Consider the following 23,977-nt stretch of genomic DNA (forward strand, 5'->3'; position numbering starts at 1 on the left):
GCACACTGCAGGCCATACTATTATAATTTCCACATGAGGAACTGAACTCACAGAAGGCTCATACACAACCTCTTCACAGTATCCAAATCTTTGTTGCAGCACTCAAAGTTTCAATGCTCCATTTTTCTCTGAACTCTCAAATGGAGAGTTTTTTCTCTCAGACTCTCAAAAAAGTAACAAAACTCCACCTATTTGCAGCTTCTACAGACAGACTTTCTAGGGTATAAAGGTTTAAGGGTAAATAAAATCTCACCCACTACCAGATGGCTTTTTTGCCTCAGCCAGTGTATTTTTCATGATTAAGAACATCACAATATTCAAGGAAAAAGAGCTTGGCAGATACTTGCCAATTATTTGTCTAATGTCCTCTTCCTTCTTCCTTACCAACATAACCTCTCTTTTATTCCAGGTGGCACTATGCTCAACTTTAAAGAAATATATTTTCTGGACTTCTTTTCAGCTAATGGTAACTAGGTGCTAAAGTTCTAAAATGAAAGAAAAAGCCCCTAGAGATTTCCAGAAAAACCCATTAAATGGAGAATCATCTGGCAGGAGCCTTTCATTCTAGGACCTTCCCTTTCTTTTTTTTAAAGATTTTATTTATTTATTCATGAGAGACACACAGAGAGAGGCAGAGACACAGGCAGAGGAAGAAGCAGGCCCCATGCAGGGAGCCCGATATGGGACTTGATCCCGGGTCTCCAGGATCACGCCCTGGGCCGAAGGCAGTGCTAAACCGCTGAACCACCATGGATCCCCCGGGCCTTCCCTTTCTTCTTGCCTAGAAGGCAGAGCCGACATTTGTGATGAAGCATCCATTTTAAAATCATGAAGAAACAACTAAAGCAATACATTAAGAATAGCATAGCAGAAAGGAAGAAGGTGTTTAAGGCCCCGACAGATCACCTTCCTCAGGAGTGGTTTTTTTTTTTTTTTTTTTTAAGATTTTATTTATTTAATCATGAGAGACACAGAGAGAGGCCAGAGACATAGGCAGAGGGACGAGAAGCAAGCTCCCCACGGGGAGCCTGATGTGGGACTCGATCCCAGGACCCCAGGATCATGACCTGAGCCAAAGGCAGATGCTCAACCACTGAGCCACAACCAGGTGCCCTCTTCAGGAGTTTTTACATTAAAAAAATTAAGGCCCTGTTTGGTTAAGCCACACTAAGTGGGGTGTTTGTTTATAAGCAGCTGAATGCAATCCCTAAATGATAGGCATGATCCTACTAAATTAAGTCTTCATTTTATCACAGTACATTATTCTTTGCACATGTGCATAGAAGTTTGTTGGATAATTGCAATAGCAGAAACTTTGGCATTTTGATTACTCTATATAATAGTAGAAATTAAATGATATATGACTGGCATTTAACTGAGGCCTAATATTCATTTCCTTTAAAATTTTTTTCATTTGAATTTGTATCAAAATTTTCCCCATGTATTATAATCACTTTTTATTTACTAGCATCTTGATAGCCTATGCTATTGATCTAATTTATCTGCTATCCCAAATATGATACACTGAGATTATATCCTGTTTTTTGGAATATGGACATTACTGCAAGGAATATCTTTATGCTCTGCTATATTTTTTAATTTTAATTTTTTATATTTATTTTAGAGAGAGAGAGAGAACACACACATGCAAGCAAGGGGAGAGCCAGAGGGAGAGGGAGAGAGAATCCTCAAGCAGACTCCATGCTGAGTATGGAGTACAATGTAGGGCTCCATCCCAGGGCTCTGAGATTATGACTTGAGCCGAAATCAAGAGCTGGCCGCATAACTGACTGAGCCTCCCAGCCACTCTGCCCTCCTGTATTTTAGAATTCCCCTTTAAATAAATATTAATTGAAGATTACAATTAAAAACCCAAAAACCAGGGGATCTTTGGGTGGCTCAGCAGTTTAGCACCTGCCTTCCGCCCAGGGCATGATCCTGGAGTCCCGGGATCGAGTCCCACATCGGGCTCCCTGCATGGAGCCTGCTTATCCCTCTGCCTGTGTCTCTGCCTCTCTCTCTCTCTCTGTATCTCTCGTGAATAAATAAATAAAACCTTTGAAAAAACAAAAAACAAACTAACACCAAAACCTTTGTTCTCTCCATTTGCTACTTTCCTGTATCCCAAAATTGTAACATTGTGTTAATAAATATTTGGTTTCCATCCCTGGTTCCTGACACTGAGCTTCTAAAAGCCTTAAATTTCTCAAGTGATAGAGGGGATAGGATCATCTTTTGTTATTTATAATAAACCCTTTTCAACCATACCTGAATTTATTATGCTAATAAGGTAACTTTTGGTGAGAACCTAGATAGCTTCAGGATGGGGTTTGATGGCCAGGAAAAACAACCATATGGTTAGTTAGAACTTTCAGTCCCTCCCTCCTCTGGGAAGAGGAGAGGGGCTAGAGATGGGAGTTCAATCACCAATAGCCAATGAGGTAATCAATCATGCTTAATGTAATGGAACTTCCATAAAAACTCCTCAATAGGGTTCAGAGAACTTTCAGGCTGGCAAATACATCAAGGTACTGATGTACTGGCTGTGAGGGTGATGCAACCAGGAAAAGCATGAAAGCTCTGTGTATCCTCTATACCTCCTCCTCCACAACTTGCCCTATGCAACTCTTCCATTGGCTATTTCTGAGGTGCATCTTTTATAATAAACCAATAAGGGTAATTAAAGCACTTTTCCTAAGTTCTGTGAGCCATCCCAGCAAATCAAACCCGAGAAAGGGATCGTGGGAACTCCCAATTTGTAGCTGGTTGGTCAGAAGTACAGCTAGCAACATGGGACTCGTGACTGGTATCTGAAGGCAGGTCAGTCTTGGACTAAGCCCTTAGCCTGTGTGATCCACACTGACTCTGAGTAGCTAGTGGCAGAACTGAATTGAGCTGTAAGACAGCAGTTAGTGTCCAGAGCATCAGTTGGTAGGAGGAGGGAAAAACTCCCACATTTGGCATCAGAAGTGTTGTGAGCAAGAACAGTTCATAAGAGAAATTAAGAAAAAAAACCCACATAGGTATTTTCACTACGGTATATATATGCTACTATTCTTTAACTTTTAAAAAGCTAAAATAGAATGGAAACCAAGTGTTTGTTTATTTTTTGAAACCAAGTTTTAACATTAGTATGGACTATTAGTTTCCCTATTCAAAAAAGTGAAAACCCAAAATTTCCAAAACAGCTGGCTTTCACACACAACTAAAGGGGAAAAGAAAACACTGTCTAGAATATGCAAATTTTTAGTTTTCTTTGATGGTATAACAAAAGGATTATTCTTTTGGAAGAAACTTACTGACTTTTCCAAAGCATATTATCTTTCTTTTTTTTTTTTTAAGATTTTATTTATTTATTCATAGACACAGGGAGAGAGAGAGAGGCAGAGACACAGACAGAGGGAGAAGCAGGCTCCATGCAGGGAGCCTGATATGAGACTTGATCCCGGGTCTCTAGGATCACACCCCAGGCTGCAGGCGGCGCCAAACCACTGCGCCACGGGGGCTGCCCGCATATTATCTTTCTTTAGGAAGTTGATACACACATGTTTTATTCAGATTATTTCACACCTAGAGAGAGAGAAAACTTGCAAAAGCTTAGGGGTAACTGGTTGGTTCAGTCAGTGGAGCATGTGACTCTTGGTCTCAGGGCTGTGAGTTCAAGCCCTACACTGTTTGTGGAGATTACTAAAAATAAAATCTTAAAAAGAAAAAAGAAAAGAAAAGAAAAAGAAACCATCTTGCAAAAGCTTATCCACATAGTGTGATTTGTTTTGGAAATGCCATCACAGGAGATGAGCAACTATACAAACCAATGTGGTCACTTTATATTGATGAATGCATATACCTTTTAACCCAAATTAAAATTTCACTGAGAAAGTATTTTTACTGCACATCTAAAGATCTAAATTTAAGATCTAAATCTACCCAAACGTATTTAAAACATTAACAATGGATCTCTGACCTCAAATTTTATAATTTGCACTGATTAATCATGATCACTACCTCAGTCAGAATCTCATTTTAAAATAAATGAAATTCACATCTCACACTCATCCAGAGTTTCATAATCAATTTTTCCCCAGAGGAATTAAGCATCCAATAGAAAGTGCTTTTTATTTTATTTAACAAATGGCCAAAGTTACAGTTTTTTACAGAATTGAGAGGTAAGGTGAAGCACCCCATTCATGAACAAGTGGATATTAATGTAAGATTTGATCATAATATACAATCTGTTTGCAAACCAAATTTGCAAAAATTGCAAAACATCATACAAAAATCAGATGAATCAGAACTTTTCTTTTCAACATAGGCTTTTCCCATATAAAATTTCCATATACTAAGTACTAAGCCATAATAAGAGTCAAGTAAACTCAGCCCTCTAAAATCATGTAAGCAAGATGAGTTTTGGTTATGGCCAAACGATCTCAAGATTTCTTTTTCCTCTTTAAGTACACCATGACACACCATAGGGGATATGAGCATTTGGAACCAGGGATGATAGGCACTAGTATTTTTCAAACTAGTAGAGCTACTTACCCAATGTTACACTATGATTTTGAAGTTGCAAAGCAAATTATTATCTGCCACCACTATACATAAAGAATTAGGCATTCCCTTAAAGTTTAGAAGGGAACAGACTGTGCTGAGGAAAATAAGCCAGACTCAAAAAAGTACCTACTGTATGATTACATTTACATGCGTTCTAAAACAGGAAAAACAATTTACAGTGTTAGAAGTCACATTAGTAGTTGCCTGGGGGAGGACACTGCCAAGGTAGTGACGACATATCTTGATCAGGCTATTGATAACATAAATTTACCAAAATTAAGCAAACTGTCCCTTAAAATGTGTGCATTTTATAAATATGTAAAATTGTGTTTAAGAGTCTTATTAAGAATCAAGAGCTAGGGGATCCCTGGGTGGCGCAGTGGTTTGGCGCCTGCCTTTGGTCCAGGGCGCGATCCTGGAGACCCAGGATCGAATCCCACATCGGGCTCCTGGTGCATGGAGCCTGCTTCTCCCTCTGCCTGTGTCTCTGCCTCTCTCTCTGTCTCTCTCTCTCTCACTGTGTGCCTATCATAAAATAAATAAAAATTAAAAAATAAATAAAAAGGTTTTTTAAAAAAAAAAAAGAATCAAGAGCTAAAGCCATAATGAATAAGTTGCTTTCTTACAACAAATTTACTTCTCATTACTTCCACAGAGACTGAATTAGTAAACAAAGATCTAATTATATTTTTAAATGCATGAGTGTAGGGGCACCTAGGTGGCTCAGTTGGTTGAGTGTCTGCCTTTGCCTCAGGTCATGATCCCAGGGTTCTTGGATCAAGTCCCCCATTGGGTTTCCTGCTCTGCGGGAGCCTGCCTCTCCCTCTGCCTCTCATGAATAAATAAATAAAATCTTGAAAGAAAAAAAAAAAACAACAACAAATGCATGCATGAGTGTAATGCTCTATGTATCTCCTGTCCTAATTTTTCACATTTGTCTTCACCTGCAGAGTATACAACAGCTCCAACAGCATTATACTAGAAATCAGACGTTTTCCTACCAACTCAGACATTCCACGGTAGTCTTCATTCAAATGCACACATGTATTCTCCCCTAATTCTCAGCCTCCCACCAATGTTCTGACTCTATACATAATTTTTGGCAGTTTACCTCAAAGATAAACCTATTAGATATCCACCATTGTCTTAGAAGGCACAAAATGCCAAGCACTGTACTGGGGCTCAAAATACAACAAGAATTCATTTAAACTTTTCCACAACTATGACAATCTGCTTCCTATTTCACCTGCCATATTCATCATAAAGGATCAATCCCAGAAAGGATTTAATTTAATTTGCACACTTGTATACCTATAACATGACCTTTTTTTTCAATTTTAAAATAAATCTTTCATCTCAAATTTATCTTCCCAGACTTTAGGGTCTGATACCTTGTTTTCCATTATCAGTTGATATTACTCAGCACATACACACACACACACACACACACACACACACGAGCTACAATCTCCTTCTGTTTTAATAAACTCAGCAACAGAGAAAACTGCCCTAGAAATCTCTGAGCCCATGAGTCTATCCTTGTCACCTAAGATCATTGCCAACCTTTCATTAAACACTGTTCAAGGCACTATATGAAATCCTTTATATGCACTCTTATTTAACTTAACTACCCACTTTATAAGTGAGGAAATACAGACGCGAAGGAAGCCTTCTCAGGGTTGTGTAGCTACAGATAACAGAGGAAACGTTTGAACAGCACTTATGATATAGCTATACTAGAAATCTGCTATTAGTCTGAGAAATATCCATGTTTACCATTCTGGGCACCCATAAGTCTTTAGGCAGCAGGTGATGACAAAGATGAGTTAGAAAATGACTGAAGCCAGGTGGATTCTGAAGACAGGATCTCAAGTGACCTTACAAGGAGAGGAGATACTGGCACAAAATCACTTGGATTCCCTCCAGTGGTATCATACCCTGCTTGCCCAGAGTCCCCTTCTGGAGATCTTCACTTTCAAGGAGCATCTGATCCCTACCACCAGTCCTGTTGATCGCCTGACTCTAGAAGCCAGAGGAGCTCATGTTCCTGTTCACATGGGATTTTAATAATCAGTGTTACCCAAAAAGGAGCTCATTATCTCCAATCTGGTGCCCCAATTTTTGTGACTGCTGTAGAGGGGACACCTCTACATTGTTTGGCTCCTGGGACCAATTAGGCTTATACTCATGAGTCCCACTAGATTATAACCAACAGACAAAGAATTCTTCAACAGCTACCACCCCCAGTGCATAGCAACAGACCCAGGAGCTTGGTCTTTCCATGAAGGAGCCTATTAATCATTAGGACTGTGGCCTGAGAGGTAGGGTTCTAATAAAGCACACATCTTGGGGCTGGGTAATCCTTTCCAGAGACCTTGGAGGGCAAGTGCTCTCATCATGCTCACCCTCTCTCACACTCCAGAGTACCACTGACTCCTGGAGTGGAGCTTTCCCTCAGTCTGGTGCCCAGTGTTTGCATTTGACATCCAGAGGACACCCCTTGACTGCCTGGCTCTGGTGGAGGAGGATCCTGCATTCCTAGATCCCACAGGACTATGGCAATCAGAGGAGGATTCTTGTCAGGCAACTGCCACCAGGGCAATTCAAAGACAGCAGACTGAGACATATGCCCCAGTCTTTCTGTGAAAAAAGGTCACTTTACTTACTCTGAAGCTGCAGACTGAGAGGCAGATTTTAGGTTTGGCAGACATTCAGCAGCCTTTAGTGCTGCTCTAAAGGAACTTAGGCTATGAACACCATCTTGGCACTCTCCCTCTGCTTTCCTCTAGCTCACTGGTATCTCCCAAAAAGGATCTTATCTACTCTCCTGGAGCCCCAATTTTTGTGACTGCCACCCATGGCACACTTCTAGATTACCTGTCTGGTGGACAGTAGGGCTCACACATGTGGCCCTTTGGGAATATATATATTTGCATACTTTTAAAGCTGCTTCCTTCCAGTTGGCCTGAGTCTCCCCTTTGGGACACTGGCAGGTATTGGCACATCCTCAACTACTGGGAGCTATTAAAAATCCAATAAGCTGATTGGAAAAGTACAGAGGTTTGGGAAACAACCAAGAGCTGTGATAGGGCTGAAGAAAAAGTTTCATCTCCTACACAAGGCAACTCCTTTGAGAGTGGGAGAGATCGCTGTTTCGTTAACTGTGCAGAGACCAACACAGAAAGTAAAGCAAAATGAAGAAATATTCTAAATGGAAGAATAAGAAAAAAAAATCTCAGAAGAATACCCTAATGAAATAGAGAAAAGCAATTTACCTAAAAAAGAGTCCAAAGTCAAGGATATAAAGATAATCAGTGAACTTAAAAAAATAATGAATAAAAACAGTTAAAACCTCAACAAAGACATGGAAAATGTAAGAAAGTGCTAAACAGAAGTTATGAAGCTGAAGAACGCAATAACTAAACTGAAAAATATACTAGAGGGGTTTAATAGATGACTAGATGAAATGCAAGGGTCAGGCAACTCAAAGACAAGGCCATGGAACTCACCCAATCAAAGAAGCGAAAGGAAAAATGAATTAAAAAAATGAAAATAGTTTAAGGGATTTATAAGACAACACTAACAAACTTTTCATTCACTTTTTATAGGCCTCCCAGAAGGAGAAGAGTGAGAACAAGGCAGAAATCTTATCTGAGGAAATCATGGCTAAAACTTCCCTAACTTGGGGAATGAAACAACCATCCAGATCCAAGAAGCCCAGAGAGTTCCAAACAAAATGAAACCAAAAAGATTTACACCAAAACGCATTATAATCAAAATGCCAAAAGTTAAAGACAAGGAAAAAATATTAAAAGCAGCAAGGGAAAGAAACCTTGTTAATGTAAGTTCCACCCTCCTCTCCATAAGACTATCATCAGATTTTTGAGCACAAATGTTATAGGCCACAAGGAAATAGCACAATATATTTAAAGTGCTGAAAGAAAAAAACTTCAAACTAAAAATACTCTATCTGGCGAAATTATCATTCAGAATTGAAGGATAGATAAAGAATTTTCCAGACAAGCAAAAGCTAAAAGCTAAACCACTAAAGTGGCCTTACAAGAAAAGTTAGAGGGACTTCTTAAGCTGAAAAGAAAGGTGCTAATTAGTAATGAGAACACATGTGATATATGAAATCTCACTGGAAAAGTAAATATATAGTAAGGGTCAAGGATTATTTATAAAGCTAGTGTAATGGTTAAAAGATTTAAAAAACTGTAAAAATAACTATATTACGATAACTAATTACAATAATTAGTTAAGGGATACACAAGATAAAAATATGTAAAATATGGCATCAAAAGTAAAACATCATGGGGGTATGTAAAAATGTTGAGCTTTAGAATGGGATAAAATATAAGCTATTATCAACTTAAAATAGACACAGATATAAGCTATTATATGTAAGTCTTGTGGTAACCAAAAAGCAACAGTAAACACACAAAAGATAAAAGAACATAAGCATACCACAAAGCAGTCGTCAAATCACAAAGAAAGAAAGGCAGAGAAGAAAGGAACAGAGAAAAACTACAAAAACAGAAAACAATGAACAAAATGGCAATAAACACATACCTGTCAATAATTACTTTAAATGTAAGTCTACTAAAATCTATAATCAAAGACACAGAATGGCTGAATGAATTAAAAAACAAGACCCATCTACATGCTGCCTGCAAGAGATTCACTTCAGATATAAGGACACATAGATTGAAAGTGAAGGATGGAAAAAGATATTCCATGAAATGGAAACCAAAAGAAAACTGGAGTAGCCGTATTTGTATCAGACAAGACGACTTTATCAGAGACAAAGAAGGGTGTTATATCATGATAAAGGGATCAGTCCAATAAAAGGATATTTTATAAATATTTATGCCCCAACATAGGAGCACTTAAATATATTAAGTAAATATTAACAGACCTAAAGGCAGAAATAGCAAAATAATAATTGTAAGGGACTTTAATTCCCCTATTTACATCAGTGGAGAGATCATCGAGAAAGAAAATCAATAAGGAAACATCAGCCTTAAACAACATGTTAGGCCAGATGGATTTAACAGACCTATTCAGAATATACCATCCAAAAGTAACAGATACACATTCTTCAAGTGCACGTGGAATGTTTTCTAAGACAGATCATATATTAGGCCACAAAACGAGTCTTAATTTAAGATGACTAAAATTAAACAAAGCATCTTTTCTAACTTCAGTGGTATAAAACTAGAAAATAATTACAGAAAAACACTAGAAATTTCACAAATATGTGGAGATTAAACAGCATGCAACAATCAATGGTCAAAGAAGAAATCAAATGAGAAATAAAATATCTTGAGATAAGCAAAACTGTAAATAAAACATACCAACCTTTACGTGATGCAGCAAAAAGGAAGCGCATGGTAATAAATGCCTATCTCAAGAAACAAGAACCACCGAACTTTACACAATAAGGACCTAGAAAAACAAATGAAGCCCAAAGCTTGTAGAAGGAAGGAAATAACAAAGATTAGAGCAGAAATAATGATATTGAGACTAAAATGACAGTAGAAAAGATCAATGAAACCAAAAGCTAGTTCTTTGAAAAGAAAAACAAAATTGACAAATGTTTAGCTAGACTTACCAAGAAAAAGAGAGGACTCAAGTAAATGAAATCAGAAATGAAAGAGATGTTACAACTGAAATCAGAGAAATAAAAAGAATCATAAAAGACAACTATGAACAATTTTATGCCAACAAATTGGACAACTTAGAAGAAATAGATAAATTCCTAGAAACATACAATCTTTCAAGACTGAATCAGGTAGAAATAGAAAATCTGAACAGATCAATTACTAGCAAGAAGAGTGAATCAGTCATCAAAAACCTCCCAATAAATAAAAATCCAGAACCAAATGGCTTCACTGGTGAATTCTACCAAACATTCAGACATTTAAATACCAATCCTTCTCAAAATCTTCCAAAAATACAAAGGGCTGAACTCTTCCAAACACATTTTACAAGGCCAGCATAACCTTGATACCAAAACGAGATGAAAACACAACAAAAAAAGAAAATTATAGGCCAACAACCCTGATGAACAAAGTTGGAAAAATCCTCAACAAAATATTAGCAAACCAAATTCAACAATACATTGAAAGGATCATACACCATAATCCAGTGAGAATGATTCCAAGGATGCAAGTATGGTTGACCATTCACAAATCAGTGTGATATAAGACATTAACAAAATGAAGGATATGGGTAGCGTGGGTGGCTCAGGGGTTTAACGCTGCCTTCAGCCCAGGGTGAGATCCGGGATCAAGTCCCACATCAGGCTCCCTGCATGCATGGAGCCTGCTTCTCCCTCTGCCTGTGTCTCTGCCTCTCTCTCTCTCTCTCTCTCTAAATAAATAAATCTATCTTTTTTTTTTAAATAAATAAATCTTTAAAAAAAATGGACAGATGATCTGAGTAGACATTTTTTTTTTAAAAGAAGACATGCAGATGACCAACAGGTACATGAAAATATCTTAACATCTTAAATCAACAGAGAAATGCAAATCAAACCCTTCATGAGATATCACTTCACATCTGTTAGAATGGCTATTATCAAAAACAAAACAAGAAATAACAAGTATTTGGTTGGCAAAGACATGGAGAAAAAGGGAACTCCTGTATACTGTTACTGGAAAGGTAAATTAAAAGAAGTATGGATGTTCTTCAAAAATTTTTAAATACAACTACTGTATGATCCAGGAATGTCACTTCTGGGTATCTGAAAAAAATAAAAACACTAAGATGAAAGATATATGCACCCCCATATTCACTGTAGCATTATTTATGACAGTAAGATACAGAAACAGTCCATTAATAGATGAATAAAGAAATCATGGTGTGTGTGTGTGTGTGTGTATGTAATGGACTATTATACAGCCATAAAAGAGTGAAATCTTGCCATTTGAGACAACATGGTTGGAACTTGAGTGTATTATGTGAAGTGAAATAAATCAGACAGAGAAAGACAAATACCACAGGATCTCTGGGTGGAATCTAAAACAAACAACAAAAAGACAAGCTTATAGATACAAAGAACACATTAGTGGTTACAAGAGTCAGGTGGTGAAAGGTAGGAGAAATAGGTGAACTGTTTTTGTTTTCAGTTTAAAAAAGCTGAATAAATATTCTGAGCTATAGTCAGACATATATTACCCATTGCACCACTGGTCCACTTTAAATTGAATATTAAAAACCCCCCAAAAAATAAGCTTCCAAAGGTACAGGGAAGTCGGTATCAGTGTGATGCAAAAGCACAGTGCAGATTAAATAACTTTGCTGGGTCCTACACAAAAATTAATGCAAAGTAGAAACTCTAAAATCCCATTCAGCATTTCATGATACCCTGATCTAAAAGACTGTCTTCCAAAAGAATTTATGCATTACTCAGGAAAGTTCCTGACTCCATGGGGTATATCTTGAAAGACTAAAGGGGGGAAATAGAGGAACTCTTCTAGAATCTCCTGAAATTTCAATAAACCCTGAATCTATGGCAGCAAGTCAATAAAACAACATCCAAATACAAGACTGATCTCTCAAGACAAAAGTTAGGTCAAAACTCTTGAATGGGGCAGCCTGGATGGCCCAGCGGTTTAGCGCCACATGGGTCCAGGGCGTGATCCTGGAGACCTGGGATCGAGTCCTGTGTCGAGCCTGCTTCCCCCTCTGCTTCTGTCTCTGCCTCTCTCTCTCTCTCTCTCTGTATCGTTCATGAATAAATAAATAAATAAAATCTTAAGAAAAAAAAAAAACCTCTTGAATGCCTGTGCCTGCATAAGAAATCAGTTTATCAAAGCTACTTTAAGAGTAAAAGTAATGAATGGGGTAGGAATCAAGTGCATCTTCCTTCTCTGAAGCTGGAAGAATTGAGTAAGACAATAGATATTCCATTTTGTCTTCTGCATAAGAAAGGAGGGGTGGTCTTAGAAATTTGTTTAGATATTGTCCGATTCTGCAGTCATAGTTCTACACTTTTAAAGAAGCAGCCCCATTTCTAAATTCTTTGACCAGATTCAATTATTAACTCCAAGCCTAAGAGAAATTTAAAAAATAAAGATGTCTCATTTGGAAAGTAAGTTAATCATATTAAAAGTCATAAAATTGGGGTACCCGAGTGGTTCAGTGGTTGAGCGTCTGCCTTTGGCTCAGGTTGTGATCGCCGGGTCTTGGGATCGAGTACCACCACATCAGGCTCCCTGTGAGGGGCCTGCTTCTGCCTCTGCCTATGTCTCTGCCTCACTCTCTCTGTCTCTCTTAAATCAATCAATCAATCAAATCTTTGCCTCTCTCTGTCTCTCTTAAATCAATCAATCAACCAATCAAGCAAGCAAATCTTTTTAAAAAGTCATAAAATTAGGGGCACGTGGCTGGTTCAGTAGGTGGAGTACATGATTCTTGATTTCAGGGGTGTAAGTTCAAGACCCATGCTGTGTGTGGAAATTACTTACAATTTTTTTTTTCAATTTTTAAAGTCATAAAATCGTGTTCCTCAGCCTTCCGATACTTCTACCTCCAGGCATTTCTCCTAAAGAAACAAATCCATTGCCTGTTTAAGGCTAGGCATTTCCCCCGAGAGCTGGTGACATCACTCACACCAGGACACAGGATCTATCAGCACCTCCCCTGTGGAAACTGGTCCAGGGATGCTGAATGAAAAAACCACCAGATTCTTCCAAGTAGTTGAGCCTATCTGAGCCTCTCCTTTCCACTCAGAGAGGGGCTATGCTGAAGCAGAGACCAAGTTTTTGTAATATGAAATTTCTATCTAAAACTATAGGCCAAGGTCATGAGGTTGCTGAACAGAGAAGTGATATCATTCTAAGACACTTCATACATCAACACAAAATTCAACTGAAGTTTTAATAAAAACATAAAGGCCAATAAATCCACCTTATCTCTCATCCCTGTTATGTTTGGTCAACATCTCCAACTCCTTCCTTCCCTGCTGCTCTGGCTTTTCCCTGCTTCGGTTCCCACAACCACCCCCAAGATTCCCCAGCCAAACTACCCATCATACTCCATGCAATCTCCTTGAATTGTCAAGAAACTACTCCACACCCTGACCTCTTCACCGAATGTTCTCTCAACATCTTCTGTTCTTCCTACAGCTTCTGGTTCTCTGCCACAGATATCACACCAGTGAATGATGTACACCGTCTTACTCTGGCAAGTTGGAAAAGGGGAACCAAAATTTTTCTGAACTCCCTTCCTCCACTAGGCTGTTACTCTCCTACCCTTGTTTCAAAAATGAATCCCTACTCTGACACCTCTCCTTTTTTTTTTTTTAAGATTTTATTTATTTATTCATGAGAGACACAGGCAAAGGGTTCCCTATGGGGAACCTGAAGCGGGACTCGATCCCAGGACTCTGGGATCACAACCTGAGACAAAGGCAGATGCTCAGTCACTGAGCCATCCTGGGACCCCTGACACCTCTCCTTTTAATGCTCATGTTACCACCACCTCATCACTGTTTCAAAATAACCTCCACCAAACTGACAAAAAAACATAAAAAATAAAAACTCTCTTGTGTCCCACAGGACACAAATAGCACTCTACCTGTACTTTCCTTTTCATTCCTGGCACCTGTCTCTGTGAGTGACGTAAACTTCTTCCCAAAGGTATATATCTCTAAGGTGCGCTATGTCCTTCTCTCCTTCTACCCTCTCCAGTGACTGTATTTAATCACCACCTTTCTAGCATCTACATATTCCTTTGCTATATCTTTCACAGAAAGACACACATGCATGCACACACACATAATATATATGTAGTTATATACGTATAACCTGTTCTCCTTTATCTCAATCTAGTAATACCCTCTAGCTACGTAGGTAATATGCATTAGATCAGTCTCTCTTCATGACCAGGATTCTGAAAACACTAGTCTTACTGTGCCTAATTTCAGACCTATTCAATTCTCAACCCACTGCTAATTTTTACTTTACTAAAATTGTTCTGTGATTACCAAGGGCATCTGTGTAGTCAAACCCCATGCAAAGTATTCTGTTTTATCTGCTCTGATCTCTCTGAAGCATATAATGATGGTCTGTGATGATCTCTGTTAAAATGTTCTCCTCTCTGGGAGTGCCTGGGTGGCTCAGTCAGTTGAGCGCCTGACTCTTGATTTCAGCTCAGGTCATGATCTTAGGGTCATACAGGGAGTGATCTGTATTCTGCAGGGAGTCTGTTTGAGGATTCTCTGCCTCCCTTTCCCTCTGCTCTTCCCCTTGCTTGCACACACACACTCTCTAAAATAAACCTTAAAAAACAAATATCTTCCTGGTTTCTATGCCTATCACTAAGTTCATCAATTTCCTCCAACGTTTTGTTCATTCCACTTCACTATTTTCTTCCTCCATTTTATACCTGTAACATTGCTGCTTTGCAGAACTACAATTTTGGCCCTATGCTCTTCTTATTTGACCTTACTCTGGATGACTATTCAAGTCCAACAGTTTCACCTACATTTGATCTTGATCCCAATTATCCACATCAGGATAGACCTCAATATTAACCCCCAGAATCACACATATAATTGATTCCTCTTCACTTTGTGGAACCCTCATGTCCCAAACCAAATTCATTTTCCCTTCCAACCTGTTCATGCTCCTGTAAACATTTTTTAAACTGAAGTATAACATACAATGTTATATTAGTTTTAGGCGTACAACATAGTGATTCAATAGTTCTATATACTGTGAAAAGCTCACCATGATAAGTGTAGCTACCATCTGTCACCATAAAAATTATCATCATATTATTAACTATATTCCTTATGCTGTACTTATCCCCATGACTTATTTATTTTACAACTGGAAGTCTTTACCTCTTAATCCCCTTCACCTATTTCACCCATCCCTCTTCCCTCTCCCCTCTAGCTACTACTTTGTTCTTTTTACAAGACAGTTTCTTTGTTCATTTGTTTTGTTTTGTAGATACCACAAGTGAAATCATATGGTATTTGTGTTTCACTGACCTATCTCATTTAGCATAATATCCTCTGTGTCTATCCATGCTGTTGAAAATGGCAATACTGCATTCTTTTAATGGCTTAGTAGTATTCCATTGTATACAGACCATTTCTTTTTTTTTTTTAAGATTTTATTTATTTATTTGAGAGAGTGAGAGAGCAAGTGAGCACAGAGAGAGAGAAGCAGATTCCCCATTGAGCAGAGAGCCTGATGTGGGGCTCAATCCCAGGACCCAAAGGATCATGACCTGAACTGAACACAGACGCTTAACCAACTAAGCCACCCATTAGGCACCCCAATACCATGACTTCTTTATCCATCCATCTATCCATCAATGGACACTTAGGTTGCTTCCTTTGCTCCTATATATATAAAAGAATTTAAGATGCCACAATCCGTTTATTGTCCCACACCAGAAACACAAGTTACCCTTAACTGTGTCATCTCACCATGACACGTAATCAGTCACCAGTTCCATCAAATTCTCTAACTCTAAATGCATTCTGTCCTTAATTTGTCCATATGTCTTGCTTACATTGTTAAAATAAACTCTTAATTAACCTTTTATTTTCTAACATATATTCTATGTAGTACATTTTCTACACAATTGCAGGAATACAAAATTATATATATGGCTCAATTTTAAGTATGTGAAATTCTCATACTAATTGTCTAATATTCAATTTTATTCATATTTTCTCCATTTTCCAATGTTCCACCATAATCATGCTTTTTAAAAAAATGTGATCAAAAACTACTTTATAATGTGAAAACAAAGATAAATGATACCATACCATGCACCAGCAGTATATCTAGAAGATGATGCTCCTGTGTATGCTGAGGCCTTGGAAACAACTCGGGGCCTGGGGAGCTGGTATAAGGGTAAATCTTCTTGCTCCCTTCTTTGAGCCACAGCAGGGAGTTCAACAAGCATACCAGGACCTTGGACATCATTTGGAATCATCATGCCTAAAGAACAAACCCAGATGATAGTGAATACAAGATGCTTCTTTCATTCATCCTTCATTTGTTCAATGGTTATGGGCATCCACCAGGCACAAGCCCTTCCAGGTAGGAATCTTATTTATATTAACCTGAATAACTAAAATGTTTAATATGTCAGATGGTGACAAGTAGTATGGTGAAAAATGAAGCAAGGAAGGGGGATAAGGATTGCTCAGTGCAAGAGAGTTACAATTTTACATATGGCCTCATGGAAAAGATGACATTTTAGCAACATAAATATTTTATCAAAAGAACCCCCTTAATAATTGTGTTCTTAATCTCACTATACATTTTCCCTTCTCAACCTAAGTTGTCCCAAATGTAGGTAGTCCTACACTTCAGTTATTTAAAAAAAAAAAAGATTTCACAGAATAAAAATAACCAAATAAAAACACATTTAAAATTTTTTTAAAAATTTAATTTCTGTATAGTTAACATACAGTGTTACATCAGACTCAGGCATACAATATAGTGATTTGACAACTCCATACATCACCCAGGGCTTATCATGTTAAGAAAACACATTTTTAAGGGAGCTTTGTAAACAAAAAAAAAAAAGGGAGCTTTGTTTACAAATGTCAGAATTCATTTACATTTGTTACCTCATTTAATTCTCATATCAAACTATGAGTTAGAAAAGATACCAGCGACTTTTCTATAGATAGAGAAACTCAGGCTAAGTAATTTTGCCAACTGGAATGTGCAAATTTACCTGACTTGCCATCTGTGTCATTTCCCCATTTACTGAAAAAAGGACTAGGGCAGGGTCCTATAGCACATAGAGACCTGCACCCATACTGGCATGGGTCCATTTATCACCCTTAGGATACACCCCAGTAATCTACTGTAATCTAATCTATTCTCAGCCAACCTTTCTTTCTTTTTTTTTAAAAGATTTTATTTATTTATTTATTCATGAGAATACAGAGAGGAGAGTGAGAGAGAGGCAGAGACACAGGCAGAGGGAGAAGCAGGCTCCGTGCAGGTAGCCGACGCGGGACTCGATCCCCGGTCTCCAGAATCATGCCCCCGGCCGAAGGTGGCACTAAATCGCTGAGCAACGGGGGTTGCCCCAGCCAACCTTTCTTTAGCATATTATTCAAATATGATGAATTGCCCTTACATGCTTTCCTTAAATCCATACATTCATAGTATTTCTTGGAGCTCTGGTTTCTCGGAAAATCAGAAATGATTTTTAAGAGCTAAAGATATTATCCTAGAATTTTTCCTATAAGCATCACCCAAACTCTTTCCATTTCTTCATAATGAACAAATATCCTAGTAAACTCACTACTACTCCTTTTAACTTGCCTAGAAACCTGGGAATCAGAATCTAATCAGTTGGTAATACAACAGACTCTGAAGAGCAGGTGAAAGTAACTATAAGGCTCAGGTGGTGTTACAGGAAGTCTCAGAGCCTGTCCCTCAACCCCGTGTACCCTTGACTCCTGTCCACTGGGGCCTATACTCCTGCAAAGCACTCTATTCCATATCATCGCCTCAAAGTTGTAGCTTTGCCTAGGTCTGCCTCCTTCCTACTGAGGATATACCAGGGGTGGGACTCGATTCTGGTCAGAATGGCTAAACACCCATGTCAGGAAGAGGGAACCGGCTCTATTTGAGGAGCAGTTTCCCAGCCACAGATGCTGGTAAAAGCAGACCTCTAAATTACGGCATTGGGTTTCACAGGTTGCCGTGGTCTGTTTCAAACTTTTCATTGTTCCACACGGAGGCTGCCCGTGCCCTCTGCTCCATTCCTCCTCCAAGGACCCCTGGGGCTGGTGCTCAGGTACACATTTCTGTCACAGTGCTTAACACATGCCTTACAGAGCTGTTCACCAAGTGCACCGCAATACCCAGAAGCCATAAAACAAATAGAGTCCTCGAGGGCCTACACAGGTGTTAGGTAAGGGCCATAACAGAAGCACAAAGGTTAGAAAAACAAAGTTAAAAAAAAAAAAAAAAAGGTCCTGGACAAATGGAGGTTAATGTTTACAGCAGAGGAATGGAGGAAATTTTCAAAAGGTTTATACTTGGTGAGGTGCAAGCACATTATGGTCAACAGAATAAAGGCAAGAAGAATACAAGTAGAGAGGAGGGTGGGCTGTTTGTTATATAACTTGGCCATAGGGCGGGGGGTGGGGGTAGGGGCGGTGAGTGTAGGGAGCGGGGAAGCCTTGGGAGTTGCAATGCTGTTGAATAACCACACATAAGTAGCATTTCCCTTTCTCATTCAACAAATATTTCTTGAGCACCTACCATGGTAACACAATCAGATACAAGCCTCACCCTCTAGACGCCTAGTTTATAGTAAGAGCTAGGCATACAAATGAGTATGTGTGCCTGACTTTTGGGTGCGACAACAGAGATTGATCCAAGCTTCCCTGAGGCACCATCTAGGCAGGGGCAGTCAAAGATTAGGATACAGAACTACTTTCTGTCTGAAACTTTCTGAAAACTTGTACACTAAATGAATTATTGATTGGAATTTATCTTGTATGCTTTTCCTTATTAATTATCCTAATTTATGGGCTGGTTTCATAGCTCATGAAGAATAGAGGCTCATAGAGGATACATAATGTTGGATTGAGTGAGTATAGGGTTAATAGCACTTTACACATAAGGTTCTTAAAAATAATTTTTAAATTAATTGTTTGGAAAAAGAAATTTCATTGTTCAGAGATCTAAAATTGTCTGTTACTAATAAAGTGATCAAAGAGTCACAGATTTAAAAGAGGGCTCAGAGTACACTTAGCTCAAACCTTTCATTTTATAATTCAGGAAACAGAGAGGCTTGGAGAAGCTGAGGGATTGCTTGGTGTACCTTCTTAGTACAGAGACCTGGGACTGAAACCATCAGCTGTTTGCTGGACAAGATCTCAAGAGCAAAATCAAATTTTGAGTAGAATTAATTCAATATGTATGCTGCTGAAATCTGTATCGACTCTGTATTAATAATTTCTTAGCCTACCCACAGTTAGCATTAACCCAAATAGTCATCCCTGCCGCACAGCATTCTAGAGGCTTTCAAACAATTTTCCTAAAAGCATGTGGTTATGAATGCTTTTCTAGTGAGGGCAGACCTAAGATATATAAGTCTAACTGTATTCCTGAAACTAGAATCACTAAAAATTGAATTCCCGGGGCCTTGCAAAGTATTAGATTAAGCCAGTGTAGTGGGCAGATTGGGGACCTCTCTAAAGATAGACCCAAGCCACAAAACCTATGAATGTAACCTTATTTGAAAAAAAAAAAAAAAGTCTTTGCAGATATAAGTAAGTATCGTGAGATGAGACCATCCTGGATTACCCAAGTGGGCCCTAAATCCAATGACAGATGTCCTTATAAGAGACAATAAAGAAAAGACACAGGGAAAAGAGAGGGCTGCCATAGGAAGACAGAGGCACATATGACAGTGATGCAGCCATGAGCTGCCAGAAGCCAGAGGAGGAAAACAAAACAAAACAAAACAGATTTTCCCCTAACAGCTTCAGAGGGAGCACAGCACCTTGATTTAGGACTTCGGGCCTTGAGAACCGTGAGAGAAATAGTTTCTGTTGTTTTAACCCACCAAGTTCGTGACAACTTGTTACAGCAGCCCTAAGAAACTTATATAGGCAGCAGAAGTCAGAGGAAGTAACTTGGAATCGCTTAGATAATACACAGAGTAGAGCTCAAGAGGGACTACCTTCTCTGTCTTCTTCCCAACTCCACAGCTCCTCCCCACAAAACACCCACCCCATCCAACCAGTCTGTCCTTTCAATCCTGACAGTATAGAGCAGGAAGCAATTCTCTGCAATTTTGCTCCCTGGGTACATCTGGCAATGTCCGGAGACATTTGATTTTGATCATGACTGGGAATGTGAGTACCACTGGCATCAGGGTTAGAAAGCAGGGAAGCTGCTAAACATTCTACGATATACAGGTCAGGTCTCCAAAGCGAGGAATTACTTGGTCCAAAATAGTAATGGCATTGCTATAAAGTATCAACGGCAATCAAACAGACATGGCTATTAATTCAATTATTATTTCATTTGTGCCATAAATCTTCTCCAAGTACTTAGTTAGAGGACTATAGAGATGTACTAAATTTTTCAAAAACAGTATAATGGGACACTTTGTAAGGGGGAAAAGTCCCATTTTTATCCTAGTCACAATTGGTTATGTATCATGAAACACAGGATAAACTCATCTAATCTTAGATATTCAAAATAAACTATCCATGCTGTGTTTTGACTCACAAGGAATTGACAATTGTTATCATCTCATAGATGATTTCAATCTTTTATGTTTGTTCTTCTGAGAGAGTAAGCAAGAGGGGATGGGAGGGGGGCAGAAGGTGAGCGAGAGATTGAGAATCTTAAGCAGGCTACACACTCAGCGCAGAGCCCAATGCCAGGCTTGATCTCATGATCCTGACCATCATGGCCTGAGCCAAAATCAGGAGTCAGATGCTTAACCAACTGAGCCCCTCAGGTGCTCCCAAATGACTTCAATCTTTATCAAGGATTCCATTCTTTAGATATTACTCAGCAGAATGAATTCATAGAAACTATTACATAACCTTCCATAGTACACTGACTCCTACAGAGTCATGAGAAGGGCCCAAAGAGAAAGACTGGGACATACAACATGAGAAGTGCCCAAAGAGAAAGATTTTTCCTATAAGCAGAGTCATAACACGTGAAGGACAGCATAAATCCTGAACAATGGCTCTATAAATCCCAGTGCTATGAAAGAACTTAACTGTCTCACCTAGGGATCTTAATAATCTAACAACCTTCAATATTTCAGTGTTGGATAAAGAAAAATTATTTTTCAAAGTCAAGTTTTCAAAATTATATAAGAATCAATATTGGGGGTAGGCAAGGAGAGGCATTATACTTTTAGGATTCTTTAATGGAAACTAAGTTATTAATGTACCAAAATTGACCATAATATATGGCTATAAAAATGTTCATAAATGTTTAAAATATGCCTCTCTTTATTAATATTTAACAACCCCATTCAATGAGCTAACAGTATCACTTAATGGCATCAGAGATTTTAATATATATTAGCAGAGACTTATTTCAGATTTAACATATAAGGTACTAGTTTTAGTTTTAATCCATACTGCTCATAAAAAGCAAAATCAAGCACTGAAAATACAGCCCTCTCAGGAAATAGAATCTGAAAGTTCTTTATTGACATATAAGCCACATTTATTCTAGATTTACTGAAGCAGATTAATAAACATATTTAAATTTGCATCATAATGAATAAAAATATGACAGTAAGAGTTATAGTATTTAAAAATAAAACTGAAAGATTGCAAAATAATGTAATTTGTGCTTATGAGAAACAAAAACCACAAACCTAAATCCAGACTGCTTTTTGTTAATGAATTAAGATTTTCCAGATCATCAAATCTGCCTTGTTGACTGTTTCCTTCAGATGAGGGGATGGAGGGTAGGGAATCGATGCCAAAATTTTCTTTTATCTTGAGAGGAAGAAAGACAGAAATGCATTAGTATTTTGTGATAAAGTGAGGAACATTATAATATTGTTCAAACCAGATAACAATGACAGCAGAAAACTGCCCTGAAATCAGGCCTTCTCAGTAACGGTTTATACTGTGGCAACCAATAACAAATGCTGGTAACTTAATATCTGCAAGGGTACAAGCTAATAAAATCTGGTTTTGTTTTGTTTTGTTTTGTTTGCAAACACTGAATTTTTTAACAAAAAATGTGTTTGATAAACATTAATAAGTAGATTTAAGTAAATGATGACAAAGGTATAATAATAAAGAGCTATCCAATCAAGCAAAGTCAATGGCTGATACATAATAACTCATGGATCACATTGGATCACAATCTCAGTAGCTTCACTGACAATCTCAAAACACCTGGTGGATTTTCACAGCTATAAGTTCTTGCTTCACCCTCCCTACCACTTTTATCTACCTGGTGAACACCAGTTACCCACACTTAAAACCTACAGCTAAGCACAATCAACGATGTTTGCATTTTCTGCTTGCCTTCCTTTGATAAATGTCTTTATGGTTTCTGAAAGTTATAATCTTCCAGACATACAATCTTCACTAAAATATTTTATTATGATATTTTACAAACTTTTATAAGCATAAAATTAAATGGCAACATCAGGGCCACTAGAGGGATATATTTCAATTCATTTAAGAAGAATAATACTGTTATTCTCTACTGTTGGAAAATTTAGATCATTCAAAACAAAGAAGGTGATGACATCTTTTACATGGTCCATTGTTTTCATTAACATTATATTGGTCAGACTTCAATGGTAAGAGAAGGATGTCTCATAAGCTGATGTGCCAAATACTGCTAGCTTTTTCTATACAGATTATGAATATAGCTAAGTATAGAACTCTATCAGATATCTAATGGTGCCTACAGAACATAGAACTCAACTCAAATATTAAATTGGGGTGAGAAAGGAGATACAACTACCTAGCTGCCTAGAATAAAAGAATTTCTTAGAGAAGGGAATGAAGGAAGAGATGATAAGCACTGAGTACTTAGAAGAAATTTTAAGCAATTTTGGACTTAAAAAAATGTTAATGGCAATTATGTAACTGAGGAAAAGAGAATTGGTATCTGAATCTGAATTTCAATACAAAGGATTAGCTCTTTAGGAAAATGAGTTTTCCTAAATAGAGAAGAAAATAAGAACATACAATTAGTGTTAAATAAATAATCCTCAGGTAAGACTCAGATCTTTTGAAAAGAGGCAAAAAAACTTGTACACTTCTCCAGAGAATATATGAAGATGGTTGATGAGCACATGAAAAGTAACTCAACCTTTCCTAATAGTAATAATTCAGAAAATGCAAATTAAGACTGCAATAAGATACTATTTTGCACTTATTTAAAAAAAACAAAATAGGAAACAAGTATTGCCAGGCATGTGGAAAAATTGGAAAATTTGTGCATTACTGGTGGGAATACAAAATGATGCAGCTACGATGGAAAATAGGATGGGGGTTCCCCAAATATTAAAACAATGATTTGAACAGATACTTTATATCAGTGTTTACAACAGCATTATTCACAGTAGCCAAAGGTAGAAACAATCCAGGTGTTCATCAGCTGATGAATGGGTAAACAAACTGTGGTATATAATAGAATATTATTCAGCCTTATAAAGGGACAAAATTAGGCACCTCGGGGGCTCAGTGGTTGAGCGTCTGCCTTTGGCTCAGGTCATGATGCCAGGGTTCTGGAATCAAGTCCCACATCAGGCTTCCCACAGGGAGCCTGCCTCTTCCTCTGCCTATGTCTCTGACTCTTTTTGTGTGTCTCTCATGAATAAATAAATAAAATCTTAAAAAATAAAAATAAGATAAAGGGGAAAATCCCAACACAGGCTACAATGTGGATGAACCTTGAAGGCATCATGC

At 38.0% G+C, this 23,977-nt stretch overlaps 1 protein-coding gene across 5 annotated transcripts in view; it reads right to left on the reverse strand.

Annotated features, from left to right (window-relative positions):
- The window catches only part of PATJ (PATJ crumbs cell polarity complex component), a 359,628-nt gene that overhangs the window by 219,674 nt on the left and 115,977 nt on the right, over positions 1-23,977 (reverse strand). For all 5 annotated transcript variants that reach the window (XM_041770677.1, XM_041770680.1, XM_041770678.1 and 2 more), the window contains exons 21-22: positions 21,916-22,039; positions 16,346-16,520 (exon numbers count right to left, since the gene is read on the reverse strand). In XM_041770677.1, coding sequence (XP_041626611.1) covers positions 16,346-16,520; positions 21,916-22,039 — 299 coding nt within the window. The remainder of the gene's footprint in view (positions 1-16,345; positions 16,521-21,915; positions 22,040-23,977) is intronic.

The sequence above is a fragment of the Vulpes lagopus genome, chromosome 10, assembly GCF_018345385.1.
Source record: "Vulpes lagopus strain Blue_001 chromosome 10, ASM1834538v1, whole genome shotgun sequence".
In the NCBI taxonomy this organism is placed as follows: domain Eukaryota; kingdom Metazoa; phylum Chordata; class Mammalia; order Carnivora; family Canidae; genus Vulpes; species Vulpes lagopus.